The 24,013-nt window shown below is 49.3% G+C and overlaps 1 protein-coding gene across 1 annotated transcript in view; it reads right to left on the bottom strand.

Moving 5' to 3' along the window:
• The window catches only part of DIP2 (disco-interacting protein 2), a 786,376-nt gene that overhangs the window by 15,986 nt on the left and 746,377 nt on the right, over positions 1 to 24,013 (bottom strand). Inside the window, exon 37 of the mRNA XM_069328749.1 lies at positions 1,523 to 1,632. Coding sequence (XP_069184850.1) covers positions 1,523 to 1,632 — 110 coding nt within the window. The remainder of the gene's footprint in view (positions 1 to 1,522; positions 1,633 to 24,013) is intronic.

Here is a 24,013-nt window from a genome sequence, read left to right as displayed (position 1 = left end):
CCACATCAGAAGATGGAGAAATGACGACATTTTGGTCCCTCCTGGACCATTATCAAGTCGCATATGATAAAGACTTGATAATGGTCCAGGACAGACCAAAATGTTATAGTTTCTCCATCTTCTGATGTGTGGTTTGGTAATCATATCTCCAGCCACGCTATTATGACTCATCGTCTGCATAGAAATGTGGCTTTTGACTGACCAGGAGCACAATAATAACAGTAAAAGCAACCACTTGACAGAGAACATGGTGGACACAAGACTGAAAAAATAAAACCTATCTCAGAATAGGGCTTTACTGAATAACACTGATCTTATTCTTTATCATGAAAAAAAAAGATTGGGTTCGATATGCACAACTAAAAAATAAAACCAGAGTAACAGAACATCTAACTCACCAACACAATCACCAGTTGACATATCCAAATGTTTACAAATCCCCAAACTCAAACATCATGATGAGAGCAGGGGGACCCCTATACCAGGCTGCTAGAACATCCACCCCAGGCTCACAGAATGAAAAGATCATCTGGCCATCACAGAATGAATTCTAAGTATTCCCTTACCTAACAGCATCTAAAATTAAGATTAGGATAGGCAAGGGATGCCTAAGACTGATAAACGAAAAGATTTGAAAAACAAAATCAGCCAAGAACAACATGGCACAAAGGCAAGATTGGTGAGGGCAAGTGTTCCTCCGTGCATGGAGATAGATGCTTACAACCCAGAATAAAGTTCTGATGAGCCATCAAGAAATTACTCCCAGCTGGTACAAATTGAACTAGAACTAGCCGAGCATTGCAGCCAGGAAGGCCATTTAACAGTTAGCATGATCCTTACTTGGTGGTTTTTATAATATCATATATCTTTTAAGGGCTTTGAGTATATATAACACTGGCATGGAATATTAACCTGCATTGATTGTCCCACATCTTGTCCTGGGGGATATAAATCTTACAAAGCAATGAGTGTTAGCACTCAGAAAATTTAAGTTTTATGTTTTAAAACTAGAAAAGTACCTTTTTCATGATATCTTAATATAACAGTGCTATACAAGTAACTGCAAGTTCAATAATTTTCACTAATTGGAACACATTAATTGTGGCTTGAAACACAGTCAGTCTACTGCATAATCTGTCACACATTCTCACACTTCAGTAATAATTTTGCACAGGTTATTAGATTCATATTTATGCTTGTTTGTATTTATTTGCTGAAATTTAAAACAAGTCTCACAGTAAGACCACTGTCCACTGGGTAAATTAGTATTAAGTGAAAATTATGCATTTATGCATTTTACTTCTTTTTGAGGGAATGGTCCTGTTTCTAAACACATTTTTGGTGCAAAAACTCCTGTATAACAAATAGATGGCTCATCGTACTGGAGATATGCATGCATACATACTATGGCTACAGTATGTATACCTGAAAAATACCTGGAGAAGGTTTTGGTATTTCTTGTACTCCCTGAGCTTGACAAAACATAATACAAAAAATTGGCATCCAAGATGATGTGACTCACCCTTCTCATGCCATCTTCATTATCCATGAGCCCCATGTCCCGGCCCTGTGCACTAGCTAATCTGTTGCCTTGCACCAGGTTTCCTACCATTACACTCGCTGGTCCAACATCTGTGAAAGGAAGAAATAACCACATGCTGAAGTTGTTCATTTAACTGAAACGATCAAATATAAAATAATAATAATTATATAAACATTTTTAAAATCTTGACCTATCCATTTCATTGGTATTTATTGATGTTATTACTATATTGTAGTCAGTGAATTTACAAAAGGCACCGTCTTTTAGCAGTGACATGCTACAAAATTAATATAGTTCAGAACAGTATTTCAGATTTTTAAGATTAATATATAAGCAAATAAAATTTTGCCTTAATATAAATTATGCAATACTTATATAACAAAAAAAACATTTTGCAATAATGCAGATATAATATTTTAAATGCAATGAGAAGCAAACAATGCAAGGTTATTGTCCCCCCATACAGACACATGTTATTAATTAACCAGGGCAACAGATACAAACATGCTGCATAACTACTTCCAGTACCGAGATATTTAATCCTTGACATAAATTATTCTTAGTTCAAGACACCTTGACCAAAATGCTTCATCTTGTTCACAACCTTTAACAAAGATGGTGAACAAAATAAAACATTGAATAATGTGTCCTGGTCTATGCCATGCATATAAAGTCCCCAGAGGAGTGAATATGACTACATATTGCAGCTAATAATTTTTGCCAAAACCAAAGTAGCAGTCATAGGCAATATGCACTACTGTGTATTTTTAGGTGTATATAAATATTACTAGATATTAAGATAACAATAAATATGGTATACAGAAGGATAAAAAAGCATTTTAAGCATGGAATGAAGGACTATGCTATCAGCTGTCTTGTTTAAGTAAAAGCTTACTAGAGAACAGCACAGCATGGAATCTCAATAGGCTACCGAAGGAGTGCTGGTGTAATACAGCTCTGACAAAGCTAAAAATGAATGGCTTTCTGTATTTTGGATCAGCAAAACAGACATGAAGTATTTTGTTTGTGTTGAACAGTACTGCAATGTACAACAGTGGATGGTGATTAGTTTAATCCCTGCATTCTCTAGCACCACTACTACAACTTTCCCTATGTTCAGTCAATATTGCTACTTGTCATTCAGTGCTGCTAACTAGAATGCTTTCCTTAGCATTCTTATGCAAACTTATGCAAATAATATCAGTATCATCTGTTCTGTTTACCCCAAATCTAAATTTATATAATTTCCAATGTTTTCCCAGGCCTACCTTGATCAATACCTGATCAACCAGGCTGTGACTCGTACATCAGGCTGCGAGCAGCCGCGTCCAACAGCCTGGTTGATCAGTCCAGCAACCAGGAGGCCTGGTCGACGACCGGGCCGCGGGGACGCTAAGCCCCAGAAGCACCTCAAGGTAACCCCATGGTAAGGTACCAGCTTACTCAGCATTGGCATCACCTACTTGCCTTTTACCAAGGTCTACTGCACTTTACAGTACAGTATTTCTAAAAGTATGAGTATAAATACAAGCTAATTCAACATTCAATAGCCTGTGGCATTCCCTCCATCCCCCCTTTTCAACAACAACAAAGTAATTCCTCTGGGCTTCAGTAGTAGTCAGAGAAAGTTGAAAATTTCAGTATGCAGCAGGATGCTGCTTCTGAAAACTTTCCTTTTTAAGACTGCCAATAGCCTAGTTGATAGCGCTACGGCCTCACACGCATGGGGTCCGCAGTTCGAGACCTATACAGTCCAGGTGAATGGAAGTATCTACATGTTTGTTGACCAGACCACACACTAGAAAGTGAAGGGACGACGACATTTCGTCCCACAATCGACTTGAGAATGGTCCAGGACGGACCGAAATGTTGTCATCCCTTCACTTTCTAGTGTGTGGTCTGGTCAACATATTTCAGCCATGTTGTTCTGGCTCATCATCTCCATATTTACATTGTTCAAAAAGGTTCAAAGGTTTGCTACCAGACTAGTACCCGAACTGAGGGGTATGAGCTACGAGGAGAGACTACAGGAATTAAACCTCACGTCACTGGGAGACACAAGAGATAGAGGGGACATGATCACCACATACAAGATTCTCAAAGGAATTGATAGGGTAGATAAAGACAGGCTATTTACCACAAAGGGCACACGCACTAGGGAATACAGGTGGAAATTCAGTGCCCAAATGAGCCATAGAGACGTTAGAAAGATTTTTTTCAGTGTCAGAGTAGTAGACAAATGGAATGCATTATGAAGTAATGTGGTGGAGGCTGACTCCATACACAGCTTCAAGTGTAGATATGATAGAGCCCAGTAGGCTCAGGAACCTGTACATTAGTTGATTGACAATTGAGAGGCAGGACCAAAGAGCCAGAGCTCAACCCCCACAAGCACAACTAGGTAAGTACATGTTTTCTGTGGGAAGCCCCTTCGGCTCCCCGGAGCTATTCAGGTTATGTCCCTAAACTTTGGCATCAGTCAGTGTGAATGGATTTCTTGGCCTACCGGGGACCACGGCCAGAACCTGGCCCCCTCAGAGAGGCACAAGGAGCAATGGCCTATAGAAATGCACATGGGATTTGGAGCATTCTATAACTGCCATCAACTGGGATAGGCACCCAGAAAGATAATTGCCTCAAAACAAACCCCTATTCTGGTTAAAACAACTAAAATTGACCAACTAGTGGACAGAACTCCCCAAATGAAAACGAGCAAACAAGCATGACGTCACACGACCCGCGTCACATGTCTGTGCAGCTCCCCCCTCCCCAGGAGGGGGAAGGGGGAACCCCAGACCTCCACAACGGCGATCCACCCACCAGTTCTTCGGCCGATGTGATACTGGCAGGGTCGTGTGGCTCCAGCTCTAGACTCTTTGTTGTGCTGTACCTTGGGTCCAGTACTGCTCTTATGATGGCGTGCAAGCTGGGAGTAATATTCACAGGTACTCGGGCTGCATGTGCTTAGGGTTACCTTCCCTGAGTGCCCTGTAAGTACTGCTCTTGGGGCTCGGGGTTATCTTTTACAAGTCACCTTGCGGGTCTACCTCTGTTGGTCTTTTGCTGCTCGGCGATTGACCGCCCCGAGTGTTTTGGGGGGGTTTCCACACTTGTTTAACTTGGGGTAAGTGGTAGTTTTTGCACTGGTAAGGGCACGGGGTACTGCACAGCTAGTTTTCACCTAGAACAGCGGCTGGTTCTGTTCCTCCTGGGTACGTTGTCGTCTTGCAAGGTTTTTCTTTTTCTTTTTCTTTTTGCCTGGTGGGGGGGTCTGTCTTGGTGTGTCTTCCCCAGTTATACTAGGGTTTGACTTTCTGTTTTCAGTGGTACCTCCCCTCCCCTGCTTTGCCCTTGTGAGTGGACACATCCCGGGGGTTCAGCATTAGCAGTTAGTTTGGTAGCTTTTGGCACCGGTTAGCAGTACCCTGTCTGGGCTTACCCTTAGCGATACCAGTCTAGAAGCCCTAGGAAACCCAGTGGGGGCACACGGAGTCCGATGGATGCGACCCCTTGGTCCCCTCTCACCTTGTGAGAGTTTCAGGAGTTGCTCTGTCCCCTTGTCCCAGGGCGACGCACATTGTTTTTGCCTCCGTCATGCTGTCGTTGGGTCGGTGACACCTTCAACCAAGAGTCCTGTGAGCATTGTTACTTGTTTGTGACTCAATTCAGCCATTTTACTGATGACATTTTTCGGGTGCAGGTGGCTCGCACAGTGCAGGTTAGGTTAGGTTGCTGCAATGTGCTAGGTTGGTTGCTTCCCCGGATGCATTCGATTCGGTTCCTCCAGCCATAGCACCGGGATCTGACCAGTGGGCCCCTTCTCTTCCTGTTTTTTTGGCTGCCCCGGCTCTTCTTGCGAGGCCAGGGCTTTGGAGGATGACTCGCCCCCGGGGCTTGATGTAGAGGTTCCTGGGGTTGGGGAGCGGCTGACTTGGGGGGGGGGGCTTGGACCCCCATTGAACCCCGCCTGGGTTTTCCTACTCTCTGAGCAGGGTTTTCGGTTACAAGGAGTTGGGTTTTCCTTTCCCCCCTCTGCGTACGAGTTAGTGTAGGCGTTGGCCTCTTCCCGGGTTCGGTTCCGAGTCCCTTCGGGTCCGTTGGTTTTATCCTTCCTGTGGGTAATTTTAACCACTTTCTCAACCTTTTTATCTTGAACATGTATTCTTCTACATCATGTCGCAATCATGTTCAAATCGTATCAGGGTCCCTGCATAACCATTGATCACAGATGCCAATGGGCCTATATGAGCCTCTGATTTTGTGCTCAATTCTCACGGTTCTTGAAGGTTCGAGAAAATCTTCGATACTTAAAATATTATTGGAACGTCTGTCGACTTCCGGGGAGGCTTACCTGCAGTCCTTTATCGGACTCGTTGGTCCTCTTCCGTACTACTGGTCTTCTTTCGATACTCTCATTATTTTGTAATCACATCTTCTCTCCGTACTTTGTCTCGACATTACTATTAATTGTTAACTAAACCTTGTAGGCACCCTTCTTGAAAGACAGGTGGTGCGGCTCGGACCTCAGGTCATGGGCCGTGGGTGCTCGTTTTGTTTATGGACGGTGAAAACGTGTGTTGGTGTTCTGCTTCCTTTATCACGGATTATATACCGCTCTCTCTCATCTTCTCTCTCCAGTCATAGCCCCCACATACTGGGGAAGTTCTGGATTTTATATGGGGGGAAAACACCTGTTTCTTCTCTCTGCTTACGGGTGTGGGGTGGCTCAGAGTAGCACCGTCTCCACCTTTACATTACACCTCATCTCCTACTGTGCACACAACTCTGAACATAATCCACTAGCGATGCTCCCAAAATATTGCACGGCTCAGCTGTGTCGTGACATGATAGTGTCTATGCTCTACAGGTGAGATTATACGGTCTGGCTACACAGTCAGCCAGGAGCTGGTTCTTGATTTTTGGATAAGTGTTGCATATTGTTTGCAATACTATCTGGACACTCATTCCTTGCCTCAATGTTCTCTGGACACTTATTCATTGCCTCAGTCAATGCTATCTGGACACTCATAAATTGACTGTAGTTCAGTGCCTGGCTGCACCCTTATTGGAGTGTGACTGAATATATACTTGTTCGTGTATATTCCATTTCCACTTGCTTCCTAGGTCTTGTTAGTTCATCACATTGATTATACTCTTGCAATTAACTAAGTACTCACCTAATTGTACTCACCTAATTGTGCTTGCGGGGGTTGAGCTTTGGCTCTTTGGTCCCGCCTCTCAACTGTCAATCAACTGGTGTACAGATTCCTGAGCCTACTGGGCTCTATCATATCTACATTTGAAACTGTGTATAGAGTCAGCCTCCACCACATCACTTCCTAGTGCATTCCATTTATTAACTACTCTGACACTGAAAAAATTCTTTCTAATGTCTCTGTGGCTCATCTGGGTACTAAATTTCCACATGTGTCCCCTTGTTCGTGTCCCACCCGTGCTGAAGCGTTTGTCTTTGACCACCCTGCCAATTCCCCTGAGAATTTTGTAGGTGGTTATCATATCTTTCCTTACTCCTCTGTTTTCCAGGGATGTGAGGTTCAGCTCCTTTAGCCTTTCCTCGTAGCTCATTCCTCTCAGTTCCGGGATGAGCCTGGTGGCATACCGCTGAATCTTCTCTAACTTTGTCTTGTGTTTAACTAGGTATGGACTCCAGGCTGGAGCCTGGAGTCCATAAGTCCATCCATAAGTGTAATTACCTAAGTGTAGTTACAGAATGAGAGCTACACTCGTGGTGTTCGATCTTCCCAGCACTCTTTGTCATATAACACTTTGAAATTACTGATGGTTTTGGCCTCCACCACCTTCTCACCAAACTTGTTCAAACTGTCTAGCACTCTATTTACAAAAGTGATTTTTCTTATATTACTCCGCCTGCTATGTTTTGTTAGTTTAAATCCAAGACCTCTTGTTCTTGAAGTTCCGGGTCTCAGGAATTCTTCCATATCAATTTTATAGATTCCTGTTACTATTTTGTACGTAGTGATCATATAGCCTCTTTTTCTTCTATCTTCTAGTTTTTGCATATTTAATGCCTCTAACCTCTCCTCGTAGCTCTTGTCCTTCAGTTCTAGAAGCCACTTAATAGCATGTCTTTGCACCTCTTCCAGTTTGATGATGTGCTTCTTAAGATATGGGCACCATACAACCGCTGCATATTCTAACTTTGGTCTAACAAAAGTCGTGAACAATTTCTTTAGTATTTCTCTATCCATGTATTTAAAAGCAATTCTGAAGTTCGAAAGTGTAGCATAGGCTCCTCGCACAATGTTCTTAATGTGGTCCTCAGGTGACAGTTTTCTATCTAGAACCACACCTAGATCCCTTTCTTTGTTAGAATTCTTTACAGATTTCTTGGGGGCGGGACAGATACTGGGCGACACCCCCAGCAGGCACTCATAAGTCCTGGTGTGTTCCCAAAGGCTTAGTTGCTTCCCAGTTGTAGCACTGGGGAGATACTAAGGTCTTCACAGAAAACATAAAAAGCTCTGCATACATAGGCCTGATACTTACAAGAGGTTGTATGTACACTGAAGACAATAAAGAAATGAGCAAAATCCTGAAAGAACAATATAAATCTTGTTACTAATTAAGAGGATACAATGGAAATGGAAGACCAAAAAAATTTATGAAATTGGCCTACACACGCACAGAAAGAGAGAGAGAATGAGAGAGAATGAGAGAGAGAGAGAGAGAGAGAGAGAGAGAGAGAGAGGAGAGAGAGAGAGAGGAGAGAGAGAGGAGAGGGGGGGAGAGGGGGGAGAGGGGGGAGGGGGGAGAGGGGGGAGGGGGGGAGGGGGGAGAGGGGGGAGGGGGAGAGGGGGGAGGGGGGGAGGGGGGAGAGGGGGGAGGGGGGGAGGGGGGAGGGGGGGAGAGGGGAGAGGGGGGAGAGGGGGGGAGAGGGGAGAGGGGGGAGAGGGGGGAGGGGGGAGAGGGGGAAGGGGGGGAGAGGGGGGGAGGGGGGAGAGGGGGAAGGGGGGGAGAGGGGGGGAGGGGGGAGAGGGGGAAGGGGGGGAGGGGGGAGAGGGGGAAGGGGGGGAGAGGGGGGGAGAGGGGAGAGGGGGGAGAGGGGGTGGAGAGGGGGGAAGAGGGGGGAAGAGGGGGAAGAGGTTGGAGAGGGGGGGAGAGGAGGAAGAGGGGGGAGAAGGAGGGGGAAGGGGGGGAGAGGGGGGAAGTGGGGGAGAGAGGGGAGAGAGGGGGGAGAGGGGGGAAGGGGGGGAGAGGGGAGAGAGGGGGGAGAGAGGGGGGGAGAGGGGGGGGGAGAGGGGGGGAGAGGGGGGGGAGAGGGGGGGGAGAGGGGGGGGAGAGGGGGGGGAGAGGGGGGAAGGGGGGGGGAAGGGGGGGGGAAGGGGGGGGAAGGGGGGGAAGGGGGGGGGAAGGGGGGGGAAGGGGGGGAAGGGGGGGGGAAGGGGGGGGAAGGGGGGGGAGAGGGGGGAGAGGGGGGAAAGGGGGGGGGGAAGGGGGGGGGAAGGGGGGGAGAGGGGGAAGAGGGGGGGAGGAGAGGGGAGGAGGAGAGGGGAGAGAGATCCCCTGGCCGGCCTCGTGAGTACTGGTCACATAGCCCCAGCCAAGAGCAAGGGTTGGGGAAGGTGCCAAGGCACTGAACCCGGAAAACCCTGAAGAAGAAGCCGGCAATGCAGCAACCAACGCAAGGCGCCCAGGAGACGAATCCAGTGATCGTGAGAGAAGCAGAAGTGACGTCATCGAAGGAACCAAAACAGGCGACGAAGTCAAACCCGACCTGGCGGGTAGACCATCATCGCAAAGTTCAGGCTCCCACATAAACACTCGAGCAACTGCCAGATGACCCAGGAGACCCAGAAACAAGCACATGCGGGGACTGTAGCCAAAGGAGAGAGACTGGAGGGAGAGACAAGGAAGCGGTCCGAGAGTCCCACACAAGACCCAGCCAGGTCCGAACCTGGGAGGAAACCAGATGGGACTTCCGCCAGTTCACCAGGAACCCAAACCCAGCTAGCAGGGAAAGCAGCAAACCCCTGGCAAGCAGACACACGGACAGACGTGGAGCCCAGACCAGCCAGTTGTCGAGGTAAGCCAACACCCGAACACCTAAAAGATGCAGACGGGCCACCATGACCCGGGTAAAGCGTGTGAACACGTGAGGTGCCAGGTTCAACCCAAAAGGGAGACGGCGAAAGCAGTAACTCTGACGCCCCACAACAAAATCGAGCCAGTCCCTGAACCCCGGATGAATTGGAATGTGCCAATAAGTGTTCTTGAGGTCCAGGGACACCATCCAATCGCCCGGCTCCAACAGACGTCGGACCTGGTACAGAGTGGTCATCTGAAAAGAGGAACAAGAAATCCAGGGGTTCAGACGGGACAAGTCCAGAAATGAACCACAGGTCCACAAAGTAGCATTTCGGAACTGGAAACAGGCGGGAAACCCACCTGCGAGATGACGTCATTTTGACCACGCCCAAGCGCACCTACTCCAAGACGACCTGACAGCGCAGGAGAAGAAGCCTGCCCTGCCCGTCCCAAACCCCCTAAAGGAGGAGGAGCCACCAAACACCACCGCGGGCCATGAGAAACGACCCGAAAAGCCCATGAATCGCAAGACCAGGCGTGAGCGAACAGAGCAAGCCTCCCCCCACCATTGCCCCATCAATGGGGCGAACCATGAAAGGGCTGACGCCCCTTACAAGAACCCGACCTGCGCACAGAGCGATCACCGTGCAGACCAGACACAGACGGTTCCAAAGGTGGCCCCAGCTCCAAAACTGGTACCTGTGGCCTACACTAACAAGCGGATCCCTGAGCCCTGGCACAACCCCTCCGGGAAGAACCCACCCGGGATCCTGAAGAACCAACAAGTTGGACATTGGAAGACAGCTGGAAGAACCCAACTGCATATACTGCTTGACCACAGAGTTCGCAAACAGCAAAGGACAAAAGGGCGAAGACAACATAAGAACCAGGGCCCAAGCAGATTCCAAGGAGAAAGCAAGCACAACCTGTCAACAAGCGAGACGTGCAGTGAAAAACTGTAACAGCGCATCCCACAAGATCAGCGAAAAACTGCTTAAAAAATGCAGATGACGCACGAGCTGCCGAGACCAAGGTACCTGACCCAGAAACTAAGTGCCTCTATATCCTCCGCAAGCCAGTCCAAAGACAGCTCCAGGAGGGAAAAAGAAACACAAGACCGAAGCCAGCAGGCCATGAGCACGCAAGTCCTCAGCCACAAGCGCAGCCGACAGGGAAAGAACCTGCACGTGAAGCTGAATTGCGCCCACGTCCCACAGAAGGGCAGGAGTGAAAAGACACTTATTAAGGTGCTTAAAGTCGCCCCCCAGGTAAACTTGGACCACAGTAAACGCTTTGAGTCACTCAAGCGTGCGGGTACGACAGAAAGCGCCCCCAAGCATCCAATGACAACAAAGGGCAGTCCACAAGCCAGGACAACTCCTGAACCTCATAACGAACCCAGTATGAAGATGGATCCATTATTCCGGGTCGTGCAGGAAGTAAGCCCCAATGGCCACCCGCACCTCAGGAGGTGAGACGTGGGAAGCCGAAAACCTCCAGGAAGATGGAACAGAAGGACCCGCAGGGATACGGAACCAAATCCGGGGAGGAGCTGAACCCAAATCCAATTTGTACGCAGAGGAGGGAATGGAAAACCCCACTCCTTGTAACAGTAAGCCCCGCTCTGAGGGTCGGAAAACCCAGGTGGGGTCCAACAGGGCCCAAGGCTCCCCAAGTCAGCTCTTTCCCCAACCCCGGTAACTTCTGTATCAGGCCCCGGACGAGTCATCCTCCAAAGCCCTGGCCTCACAAGAAAAAGCCGGGGCGGCCGAAAAAGCAGGAAGAGAGGGGGCTAACTGGTCAGACCCCGGAGTCAAGGCTGGAGGAACAAACTCGAATATCTCCGTCGCCAGCCCAGAAGTAGCAACCCCCAAAACTGCCTGAATCTCTGAGACCTCTAAACAGTACCCTGACCCCGAAGACCTCAGACGCTTAGGAGCCGGAAGCAGGTGGGAGGAGGGACAGAATGAACCACAGCAGGGGGGGGGGAAAAACAAGGGGAAGCAGACTGAACCAAGGCTAACGCGACAAACACCCCCCATGTCCGGGTCCCAATAAGCAAAGCGGAGACTCATCCGTGCAGCCCTCCCCTCCCCAAAAAGGGAAGGGAAGCTTCGAACCTTCCCGCGCCGGCTGCCTAGCACTTCAGTTCGTAAGCTAATGTCAACCGGGACAGACGCTTCACTGGCTTCAAATTCCTTGGCGGTGTTTTGCCTTTGTGGCACCATCTGCTGTTCTTGTTGTGTGGTGGCCGAGTGTTACTCATCAGTATCGGTTGCTGCAACGAGCTAGGTTGGTTTCCCACCCGGATGTCCCAGGGCTGCCACGTTTTGGTTAGGTATTGTTCACCTTTTTCCCACCTCCCTGTTCCTGGCTCCAGACTTTCTGCGAGTTTCGGGATCAGGGCGGGGTTTAGTTGGTGCCTAGACTCGGGCAGCGTCGGGGGCTGCCCTGTTCGTGTTGGGGGCGGAGGCATTTGAATCTGCTAATCCTACCGAGGCTTCTGGGTCTTACCAGCGGCCCTTTCTTTGCTGCCTTTCCCATGGGCTCTGCCTCTTCTTTAGGAGGACGGCTCTGCCCCAGGGCCTCTGTTGTGGATTCCCAGGGCTGTAGGGGAGTGCTCCTACCTTGAGGCTAGCTTGAGGTGCTTCCGGGGCTTAGTGTCCCCGCGGCCCGGTCGTCGACCAGGCCTCCTGGTTGCTGGACTGATCAACCAGGCTGTTAGACGCGGCTGCTCGCAGCCTGACGTATGAGTCACAGCCTGGTTGATCAGGTATCCTTTGGAGGTGCTTATCCAGTTCTCTCTTGAACACTGTGAGGGGTTTGCCAGTTATGCCCCTTATGTGTAGTGGAAGCGTGTTGAACAGTCTCGGGCCTCTGATGTTGATAGAGTTCTCTCTCAGAGTACCTGTTGCACCTCTGCTTTTCAACGGGGGTATTCTGCACATCCTGCCATGTCTTCTGGTCTCATGTGGTGTTATTCCTGTGTGCAGGTTTGGGACCAGCCCCTCAATTATTTTCCACGTGTAAATTATTATGTATCTCTCCCGCCTGCGCTCAAGGGAGTACAGATTTAGGCTCTTTAGTCGGTCCCAGTAATTTAGATGTTTTACTGAGTGGATTCTAGCAGTAAAGGATCTCTGCACGCTCTCTAGGTCAGCAATTTCTCCAGCTTTGAAAGGGGCTGTCATTGTGCAGCAGTACTCCACTCTAGATAGCACAAGCGTTTTGAAAAGTATCATCATCGGTATAGCATCTCTAGTGTGAAAAGTTCTTGTTATCCAACCTGTCATTTTTCTTGCAGTTGTGACGGCTACTTTATTGTGTTCTTTAAAGGTAAGGTCTTCCGACATGAGTACACCCAGGTCCTTTACATTGCCTTTTCGTTCTATGTTATGATTTGCCTGCGTTTTGTACGTGGTTCCTGTTTTTATGTTTTCAATTTTTCCGTAGCGCATGAGCTGAAACTTATCCTCGTTGAATACCATATTATTTTCTGTAGCCCATAGAAAGACCTGATCAACATCTGATTGGAGGTTTGCCGTGTCCTCTATGTTGCCAACTCTCATGAAAATCCTAGTGTCATCTGCAAAGGATGATACAGTGCTATAGGTTGTGTTCTGGTCTATGTCCGATATGAGGATGAGAAAAAGTACTGGAGCAAGCACAGTACCCTGGGGGACTGAGCTCTTCACGGTTGATGGGCTGGATTTTATTTTGTTGACTATTACACATTGGGTTCTGTCAGTCAGGAAATTGTAGATCCATCTGCCTATTTTCCCGGTAATTCCTTTTGAACGCATTTTATGTGCAATAACACCATGGTCACATTTATCAAAAGCTTTTGCGAAATCTGTGTAAATTACATCAGCATTTTGTTTGTCTTCCATAGCATCTACAGTAATGCCATATCATAGTGGTCCAGCAACTGCGACAGGCAAGAGCGCCCTGTTCTGAAACCATGTTGTCCGCGGTTATGGAGATGCTGTGATTCCATGTATTTTGTGATCTTACTTCTTAGCACTCTCTCAAAAATTTTTATGATGTGCGATGTTAGTGCTATCGGTCTGTAATTTTTTGCCTCTGCCTTATTTCCTCCTTTATGGAGTGGTGCTATCTCTGCTGTTTTTAGTATGTCAGGGATAACGCCAGTATCTAGGCTTTGTCTCCACAGAATGTGAAGGGCCTGCGATAGTGGTTTTTTACAGTTCTTGATGAATATGGAGTTCCAAGAATCCGGGCCTGGTGCAGAGTGCATAGGCATACTGTTTATGGCTTCTTCAAAATCTAGTGGGGATAGGGCGACGTCTGATATGTGATTTGATGTTGGTATCATATCCATGAAAAATTCATTTGGGTTATCAATCTTTAGTGCATTTAATGGCTCACTGAAAACAGAGTCGTACTGCTTCCTCAGTAACTCGCTCATTTCTTTGTTGTCATCTGTGAAAGTTCCATCTTCCTTTCGCAGGGGCCCGATACTAGATGTGGTTTTTGATCTTGATTTTGCATAGGAGAAAAAATATTTCGGATTTCTCTCTATTTCACTGATGGCCTTTTGCTCTCTTTGCCTCTCCTGGGTTTTGTATAATTCTTGTAGCTTGAGTTCAATTGTTTCTATTTCTCTACCTAACCTTCTTCACCGTTCTTGAGATAGGGTGCGACTCTCAAGTTGTTCCGCGATTCGTTTTCTTCGCCTATATAAGGAACGACGTTCCCGTTCCAATCTGCATCTCTTTCTCTTTTTTCTTAGGGGTATGCGGTTTGAACATATTTCTAGTGCTACTGAGCTTATTTTTTTCCAGGCACTGGTTCAAGTTTGCATTTCCTAGCTGTTCTTCCCAGTTTATTTCTGTGAAGTCCTGGTTTATTTGCTCCCAGTTTATCCGTTTATTATTGAAGTTGAATTTGCTGAAATCTCCTCCACCGGGAATCTGGACTGGTTTTGGAGGTCCATTCCCCATGGTTGTCAGTACCTCAATTAAGTTGTGATCTGAGTAACAGGTATTTGTAATCATTATGTTCCCGATCAACTCATCATTATTAGTGAAAATGAGGTCCAGCGTGTTCTCCTTCCTAGTTGGTTCTACTATTTGCTGGTTTAAGGCAAACCTATCGCACATCCGTAGCAGGTCATTTGCATGTGCCTGCTCATTTAGGCTACTTCCTGGTATTCTTTCTGATATTACTGTATTAGCCAGGTGCTTCCATTTCAGGTGCCGTAGGTTGAAGTCCCCAAGCAGGATGATGTTCGGAGCTGGATTTGTGAGGTTTTCCAAGCAGTGCTCTATTTTCATTAGTTGGTCTTTAAACTGCTGAGGGTTTGCCTCCGGTGACTTATATACAAGGACAACAACTACATTTAGGATCTCTATTTTGACTATCAGCACTTCCACCATATCATTTGAGGTGTTTAGCAGCTCAGTACAGATGAGTGTGTCTTTGATGTAGAGGCTGACCCCACCCTGAAGCCGGTGTTTCCTATCACATCTGAAGAGATTGTATTCTGGGATCCATATTTCACCATCAAGGTAGTCCTTTGTGTGAGTTTCCGTTAGGGCTGCAAACACTGCATTTGCCTCATGAAGGAGACCATCTATAAAATGAACTTTGTTGGATTTGCGTGTTTTTATACCCTGGATGTTGGCAAATATAAATGATGTTATCGTGTTAGTGGAAGTGCTGGATGCTTTAATTGGTGTTAATATCTGAGGCTCTGGTAAGGAGGCCACTGTGTTTGCGTCCTCTCTAGCATTTGACCGAGTTGGTGGTAGAGTCTGGTCATTTTTAGCCATTCTTCTCCTCCTCCTCTTGCTAAAAAATTATCCCGGTTGATGGAGTAGTGGCTGTTTTCATAGTGGTAGTCTGTCGGTTTTATTCGCCTGGTACCTCTTATATGAAAAGCTGGGCATTCAGCATTGAAGCACTCTTTCCTGTCCAAAGAGTTCTTGCAAATTTCTGGGTGAAAGAATTCACAGCTTTTGGTACATTTACCTGTATTGAGGAGGTTTCTGCACTTTCTAGGGTGATTGTGTGTACATGTTCCATTTATTCTTCCCGATTCCCCATGCTTACAGGTAGCCCATCTGTAATACCAACAGATTTTGGGGCCTTGTTTTGTTTGTTTCCCTCTGCCAGGGACCGCACTCTGCTGCGGCGCCCCCGACACTGTGCTCTGCTCCGGTGCCTGTGACACCGCGCTCTGCTCTGGTGCCTGCGACACCGCGCACTGCTCAGGGGTCCCCGACTCCGCGCCCTGCTCAGGCATCCCCGACTCCGCGCCCTGCTCAGGCATCCCCGACTCCGCGCCCTGCTCAGGCATCCCCGACTCCGCGCCCTGCTCAGGCATCCCCGACTCCGCGCCCTGCTCAGGCATCCCCGACTCCGCGCCCTGCTCAGGCATCCCCGACTCCGCGCCCTGCTCAGGCATCCCCGACTCCGCGCCCTGCTCAGGCATCCCCGACTCCGCGCCCTGCTCAGGCATCCCCGACTCCGCGCCCTGCTCAGGCATCCCCGACTCCGCGCCCTGCTCAGGCATCCCCGACTCCGCGCCCTGCTCAGGCGCCGCTGCCACAGAGCTCTGTGCTACAGCTGGTTGTACCTTGGTGTCATGTACAGTTTGTTTGAAGACATTAGAAATTGCTATGCAGGCATTAATTAGTAATTCTCTGTTTTCGGCGGGAGTTTTATCCAGGATTTCCATCAATTTCAAAAAAGTTACATCATCCTTTTTGCAGAGCCAGTACACAGAGTGGTCACTGGGACCATTTCTCCTTGAATTGTTAGTCATGTTGGCACATTTTTTGTGTATGGCTGCTGAACAGAGTTGGCATTGAAAGCTCTGTTGGTAATCTACCTTCATGTTGCATTCTATGCACGTTTTTATCAAAGCCATTTTTTTGAACACTTCTGTTCAGTGGTGATGGTCTTACAAGGTGGGGTGTTGACCGGTGGGGAAGTTGACCGCGGGTGCTGGCCGTGGGAGCTGGCCGTGGGTGTTGACCGTGGGTGTTTACCAACTTGAGATAGGCCTGGAAGAGGCTGTATGGACGGCCACTGTTGCTACCACGTGTCGCACTCTTAATTTGTTTTGTTCACTTGTTAGAATACATTACTTGCATTTTCCCACTAGTTATCATACAGTAGAGGCGTCTAGTTTCTGTGTCTGGACACTAGTTACCTGAGTACGTTACACTATTTGAAAGAATACACACACAAGAGGGTACTGGGGTGGGCCTACCTCCAAGTGGCCCTTGTTTACACACACACGACGGACTTATTTTGTGTGTAATTTGTTCACTTGATATTAGACTATGTTATCTTAATTTGTTATAATAGACACAGGTTTTGCATAGAGAGCTTAGCACTATGGGCACTGATTACTTGATGTTTCAATAGCGAGAGATGTGATTTATTGACGACTTGGCAACTATCGCCTAAGGCCTCCTGGCACCACGAGGGCAGGCCTTGACTACACACGAAGTTCACTTATTTTTCCTTTAACACAAACGGTCGGATGGTAATCACTATGATATATTGCTTAATATGTTGAGACACACTTTAAAAGTTATCTGACTGTGTTTAGTTCCTGTATCACTGAAATGTCCCTAGATATATATTGTTTTCCGCGGAGCTCGCACCGCGTGGCCCTTCCCCTCTCACACCCAAAACACGACTCACTAGCAGTTCTGGGGCTGTTTGCTCCTGCCTGGGTTTTCTGCTTTCTGGGAATTTTTTTTTCTTCCCTCTCGTCTGCTTATTATCCCACATTTGCCGGTAAGTTTTCAGATCTCTTGCATCAGCCGCACCTCCTTTTGTTTTGGTGGCCATTTTCTTTCTGCGGGTCACTTCCCCGCCTGGCCACCAGGGCGGCGCTGCAGTTTGTTTACATGTGTCTGGGTGTGTGTGTTTTGGGGTGGTTTTTCACCTCCTTCGGAGATTTTAAACCTCCCGTTGCCATTTCTCTGCTATGCCTTATTTTTCTAGGGCATTCTGCCCTAGAAAAATATAGGTATGGGGGTATAGGGGTTGCCTATACCTCTTACTCCCCGGTCTAGCTATTGCTTCAGGTTCTGGCTCGGTTAGAGTCCTTCCAGGGGCGAGAAATCCTCATGATCCCTTGGGGTGCCGACCCGGCCTTGGTTCCAGGCGCTGCTTGCTCAGTGTGCAAACCTGGGGCATTTCCCGTGGCTCCGCCTTTTCCGGCAGGTCAGGCCAATCCGGTACACACCTGTTTCGATCTTCTCTCCTCTTCGCGTCGGGTCTTTTTGACACGGGTTATCATCAATTGTATGGTGGTCAGGTGTCTTCATTGGTGGTGTCCCACCTGAGAGCTTCGTCTTGGTGGCAGTATTACGTTTCCTGCCGTTTTTTCCGCCGTTTTCTCTTTCTTCGTGGGTTGTCTTCTATCTCGGATCGGTTTGTCTTGTCCTTTCTGTCTTGGCTTTTTCAGGACTGTCATTTAATTTCTAATACTGTGGCCTCATATCGTGCAGCACTGACGGAGTCGCTCCAGCCTGCGTTCGGGGTGGATGTCTCTTCTGCCTCGTTCCGTATGCTTTCTCGTGTTTTGTTTCACCTCCAACCTGCTCATGTGCCGCCTGAGCCATCCTGGTCCTTGGACAGGGTGCTCTCCGAACTCTCCTTTCCTCGGTTTGTGGTATACCCATTCGGTTCAGATTGTTTTTCCAAGGCTCTGTTCTGTTGGCATTGGCCTCTGGAGGTCGGGTCAGGGTGCTGCAAGCTCTCCTCCAGCGCAGGGGTTTTTGTTCTTTCAGTCCTGGTGTTAGGTTTGTTCGTTTGCAGCCTCCTCCTTTTCTGGCGAAGAATGAAACTGCTGTTTTCCGGAGGGGTCCTTGAGTCATTGATGCTTGGTTGGTCAGGTCGGGAATGCCTCATGGGTTGTGTACGGTTATGGCTTTTCGTCGTTCTCTCCACGCTTCGGCTTCAGGTGGCTGCGGATGTGCTTTGGGTCGATTTGGGTTAGCATGTGGGGTTTTTCGGCAGGCAGTGCTCGCTTCTTCTTTGGAATCCGCTTGGGCCCTGGCTCTTAGGTTGTCTTCGCCTTTTTGTCCGTTGCTGTTTGCAGTCTGCAGTTGTGCAGTACAGTATCTTTAGGCAGCTTCATCTAGTTGTCGTCCTATGTTGGACTTGTTGGTTCTCCTGGGGGCTCGATGGGGGGGCCTACCAGGAGGGGTCGTGCCAGGGTTCAGGGTTCCTCCAGTTGTGGTAGGCAAATGGTGCCAAATTCAGTGCTGGCGCAGTCTTTGGAACCGTCTGTTTCTAGTCGGTGCTGTGATCGATCTGTGTGCCGCCATGGTTCTCGTAAGAGGCATTGGCCCTTTCGCAGTTCATCACATAGACGGGGGTATGGAGGGATACTCGCCCTGTTTACTCACACCTGACCCATGATTTGCGTGCCTTTCGGGTCGTTTCACATGGCATTCAGTGGTGTTGGGTGGCCCCTCTTCCTTTCGGGGGATCGGGGTTGGCAGGGCAGGCCTCTTCTCCTGTGCTCCGTCAAGTTCGGAATGGGTTCGCTTGGGAGTGGTCAAAACGACCTCGTCCCTCAGGTGGGTTTCCCACCTGTTTCTGGTTCCGAAACGGGACTGCGTGGACCTCAGGTTCATTCTTGTCTTGTCCCGTCTGAACCCGTGGATTTATTGCCCCTCCTTTTGGATGGTTACTCTGTCCATGGCCCATCAGCGTCTTTTAGGTGTTCGGGTTCTGGCCTACCTCGACGACTGGCTGGTGTGGGCTCCCAGCCGGTCCGAATGTCTGCTCGCCAGGGATTTGGTTCTTTCCCAGCTCGCTGGGTTCAGGTTCCTGGTGAACTGGCGCAAGTCCCATCTGGTTCCCTCTCAGGTTCAATCTTGGCTGGGTCTTGTATGGTACGCTCAGATCGCTTTTTTATCTCTTCCTCTGAAGGCTCTGAATCGGGCAGCATTCCTGCCTTCGCCTGTTTTTTGAGAGGCTCCTGGGTCACGCAGCGATTGCTCGAGAGTTTGTGTGGGAGCCTTTGCCATGGTGGTTTACCCACCAGGTCAGGTTTGGCTTCGTCTGCTGTTCTGGTTCCTTCGAGGACGTCCCTTCCTGGGTTTGGCCTCAGGGTGGGCTTTGTGTCAGTTGCTGTGCCGCCGGCCTACTCTTCGGGTTTTTGGGGGTTCAGTGCCATGGCGTCTACCCGAGCAATTGCTCAATGTGTTCACGAACCCATCATCTCTTGGCTGGGGCTTTGTGACCAGTGTTCACAAGGCCAGCCAGGGGTGGTGGGGTCCGTCCATTCGTCAGGCTCACAGCACAGTGTGGGAGTTCGCGGCTGTGTGGTTGTCGCTCAGGTGGGTTCAGGTCACTTGGCTCCTTGGCTCTTTGGGACTATTCGCTTCGGGTGCCTCATCTGCCGAGATCTCAGGGTTTGGCTCACCTGGTGGTTCATGTTCAGGGGTATGTCCAACGTCCTGGCGGATGGCCCATCCCACTTCATTCCCCTTTTCCACGTTATTGACGGTTGATGCCGACTCGTTCAGTTGGCTCTGTCGGACGTTCGGGCCTCTGGAAGTGGACCTCATTGCGTCGGCGTGGTCGAGGCGTCTTCTGGCCCCTATAGCGCCCTTCCCCGACTGCGAGGCCGTCGAGATAGATGCCTTCAGGCAGGACTGAGCGAGGTGGGGTTACCTATACCTCTTTCGCCTGCCCAGGAGAGTTGTCCTGGCTCCTTGGTGGCCGACCCAGCCTTGATTTCAGGGGGTACTTGCTCAGTGTCCGAACCCGAGGGTCTCCCCACGGCTCCGCCTCTTTCAACAGATCCATCCTGCCCGGTACACAGTTGGTTCTCTCTTCTCCTCGAATCTTCGTGTCTGGTCTTTCTAACTCAAGTCTATCATCATTTGTATGGTGCTGAGGTGATTTCATTGATGGTCTTCCACCTGCGTGCTTCATCTCGGCAGCAGTGTGAAGTTTCCTGGCAGTCTTTCCGTTATTTCCTATCTCTGAGTAGGTGTACTTCAGTCTCTGATAGGGGTTGTTTTGTCCTTCCTTCCTTTCGTGGTTGTTCCAGGACTGTCATCTTATGCTGAATACTGTCGCCTCGTATCGTGTGGCACAAGCGGGGCCGTTGCAGCTTGCGTTCGGTATTCATGTTACTTATGCTACGTTTCACAAGCTGTCTTGTGCGTTGTTTCACCTCCGGCCTGCTCATGCGCCACCTGAACCATCCTGATCGTTTAACCGGGTTCTCTCTTTTCTTTCTTCTCATCAGTTTGTAGTGACTCCTTCGGTTCAAGATTGTTTTTCCAAGGCTCTTTTCCTTGTTGGCATTGGCCTCTGGGGGTCGGGTCGCGAAGCTTCATACTCTCCTCCAGTCGCAGGGGTTCCTTATTATTTTGGTCCTGGTGGTAGGTTTGTTTGTTTGCAGCCTTCTCCTCCTTTTCTGGTGAAGCATGTGTCTGCTGCCTTTTGGAGGGGTCCTTGGGTTGTTGATAATAGATTGGTCAGGCCAAGGGTGCATCATGTGTTGTGTCCGGTTGTGGCTCTCCACCGTTATCTGCACGCCACAGCTTTGGTGGCCGGGAATGCGCTTGGGTTGACCCGGTTTCCCCCTCTTCCCTGTTCCAGGACGTAGATCTACCAGGTCGTCTGCAGGGTTATCAGGTTTAGCCAGCCTGCGGTCTATCCTCGTGCCCCATGGCGTTCGTAAGTTTGCTGCCTTGGCTGCCGTCTTTGGTAACATGTCTTGGGTTGACATTCGGGCACGGGGTTTTTGGAGGTTGAACAAGGTCCTAGCTGCTCGCTACCTTGTCAATGTTCCTGGGGCCTTGTAGGGCCTGTGTCGCATTGAGTCGGCAGTTGTAGCAAGTCGCCTCAACTTCGAGTTGAGGAGCAAGGGCCAACCACCTCCAGGGTAAGTCCGTTTTTGTTTTTGTCTTTGGGTACATAGCTCCGGAGAGCCAACGGGGCTCCTCCCTAGAAAACCAGCATTGAATGTAATGAAATGCCATTTTCTGAGTGACACCCGGAGGCTCCCCGGCAACCCTCTCTCCCTCCCTCTGGTCGGCGTTTTTTTGCATTTTTGACATCCAACCTTAAGAACTAAAGGGTGTAGCCGGGGTGAAGGTCTGGGGCTCCCCCTTCCCCCTCCCAAGGAAAGGGGGGTTGAGCAGACAGCAGCATGGCAACGTGGTAAAATCATGCTACCTGCTTGATATCTGCTTGATGGGGTTCTGGGAGTTCTACTCCCCAAGCCCGGCCCGAGGCCAGGCTTCACTCGAGAGTTTGGTCCACCAGGCTGTTGCTTGGAGCGGCCCGCAGGCCAACATAGCCACCACAGCCCAGTTGGTCCTGCACTCCTTGGAGAAAATCTAGTTTCCTCTTGAAGATGTCCACAGTTATCCCGGCAATATTTCTTATAGTCGCTGGGAGGATGTTGGACAACCTGTGGACCTCTGATGTTTATACAGTGTTCTCTGATTTTGCCAATGGCACCTCTGCTCTTCATTGGTTCTATTCTGCATTTTCTTCCATATCGTTCACTCCAGTACGTTGTCATTTTACTGTGTAGATTTGGGACCTAGCCCTCCAGTATTTTCCATGTGTATATTATTTGATATCTCTCTTGTCTTCTTTCTAGGGAATACATTTGGACGGCTTTGAGGCGATCCCAATAATTTAGGTGCTGTATCGTGTCTATGTATGCTGTATATGTTCTCTGTATATGTTCTCTCTATGCTGGTTTGCTTGTTTTCATTTGGGGAGTTCTGTCTACTCGTTTGGCTATTTTTAGAGATGTTTTCACCAGAATAGGGGCAGGGAAGCTGGAGTAATAGAGGTGTCAAGGGAGGCTGGTTGTCAGTGGTAGAAGTTGTCAGGGAAGCTGGAGTAACAGTGGTGTCACGGGAGGCTGGTTGTATCTGTGGAGGAGGCCCGAGTTATCAGCTAAATGGCAACACGTGGCTGGCGCCTCCATGCTCCACCTCGATAGTTCACTCACTGTTTGCTTTTCACCAAATTAACTGAGAAAATGTTACTATTTCAGTTGTTTGTAATTCATCACTATCATATTCCATATTCAAAATAAAGAATTCATAATAAATTGTGGTGTAAGTGGTGAGGGGCTGTATTAGTGAGGTGACTGCCCCCCCCCCCTCCTTCCCCTAAAGTCAACCCACTACTGCCCCATCCCCCCCCCCCCTCCCTCCTGCACCAGACCACCAGCGACCAGCCACACTCACTCTCCTCTCGTCGTCAGATGCCATGAGTCAATTTAATGATGTCAATTATCGCATTATCTACACATGAAAATAGTTTTTTTATTAGAAAAATGTCATATTGAAGCAATAATAATGACAAAAATTATGATATACAGTATAATATAATAACATAATATAATACAGTATAACAGTTGGAACACATTTCCTTTTCGCTGAATTTTTAAGACAATTGGGAGGTGTAGAAAACAACAGCAAACTTGGCATTGTGTGGCCGGGTAGCAGTATGTTGCTCCTGGAGTCATTGGGGGTGGGGGTTTGGGGGGTTGCTGGATCCCTCCCTCCCACTCTAATAGCATCATATTCCATAGTCAAAATGAAGAATTCATAATAAATGGTGGTGTCAGTGGTGAGGGGATGTATTAGGAGGGGTAAGGAGGCCGCTAGCCTCCTTTGTCTTGAGTTCCGGTCAAGACCTGGGTCCTAGGCCTGGTCTGAGACCTGGCCTGAGGTCTGACCTGAGGCCTGGTCCATGCGGCCTGGTCTAAGGTCTGGCCTGAGGCCTTGTCTGGCCTGGTCCATGGCCTGGTCAGAGGTCTGGCCCGAGGCCTCGTCTGAGGTCTGGCCTGAGGTCTGGCCTGAGGCCTGGTCTGAGGTCTGGCCTGAGGTCTGGCCTGAGGCCTGGTCTGAGGTCGGCTGGAGGCCTGGTCTGAGGTCTGGCCCGAGGCCTGGTCTGAGGTCTGGCCCAAGGCCTGGTCTGAGGTCTGGTCTGAGGTCTGGCCCAAGGCCTGGTCTGAGGTCTGGCCCAAGGCCTGGTCTGAGGTCTGGCCCAAGGCCTGGTCTGAGGTCTGGCCCAAGGCCTGGTCTGAGGTCTGGCCTGAGGCCTGGTCTGAGGTCTGGCCCAAGGCCTGGTCTGAGGTCTGGCCCGAGGCCTGGTCTGAGGTCTGGCCCGAGGCCTGGTCTGAAGTCTAGCCTGACGCCTGGTCTGAAGTCTAGCCTGACGCCTGGTCTGAGGCCTGGTCTGAGGTCTAGCCTGAGGCCTGGTCTTGCCCAAAACCTGGTCTGAGGTCTGGCCTGAGGCCTCATCTGACCCAAGGCCTTCCAGTCTGACCGCCACTTCCACCTCCTTTAGAGCCGACATGCTACAAATCCCTCCCCCTTCCCGCACCTGACTACCGCCCCCCCCCCCCCCCTCTCGTCA

This window comes from Procambarus clarkii, chromosome 21 (assembly GCF_040958095.1).
Source record: "Procambarus clarkii isolate CNS0578487 chromosome 21, FALCON_Pclarkii_2.0, whole genome shotgun sequence".
Classification (NCBI taxonomy): domain Eukaryota; kingdom Metazoa; phylum Arthropoda; class Malacostraca; order Decapoda; family Cambaridae; genus Procambarus; species Procambarus clarkii.
The sequence above is the reverse complement of the archived record's forward strand: the minus strand, read 5'-3'. Positions and strand labels throughout refer to the sequence as shown.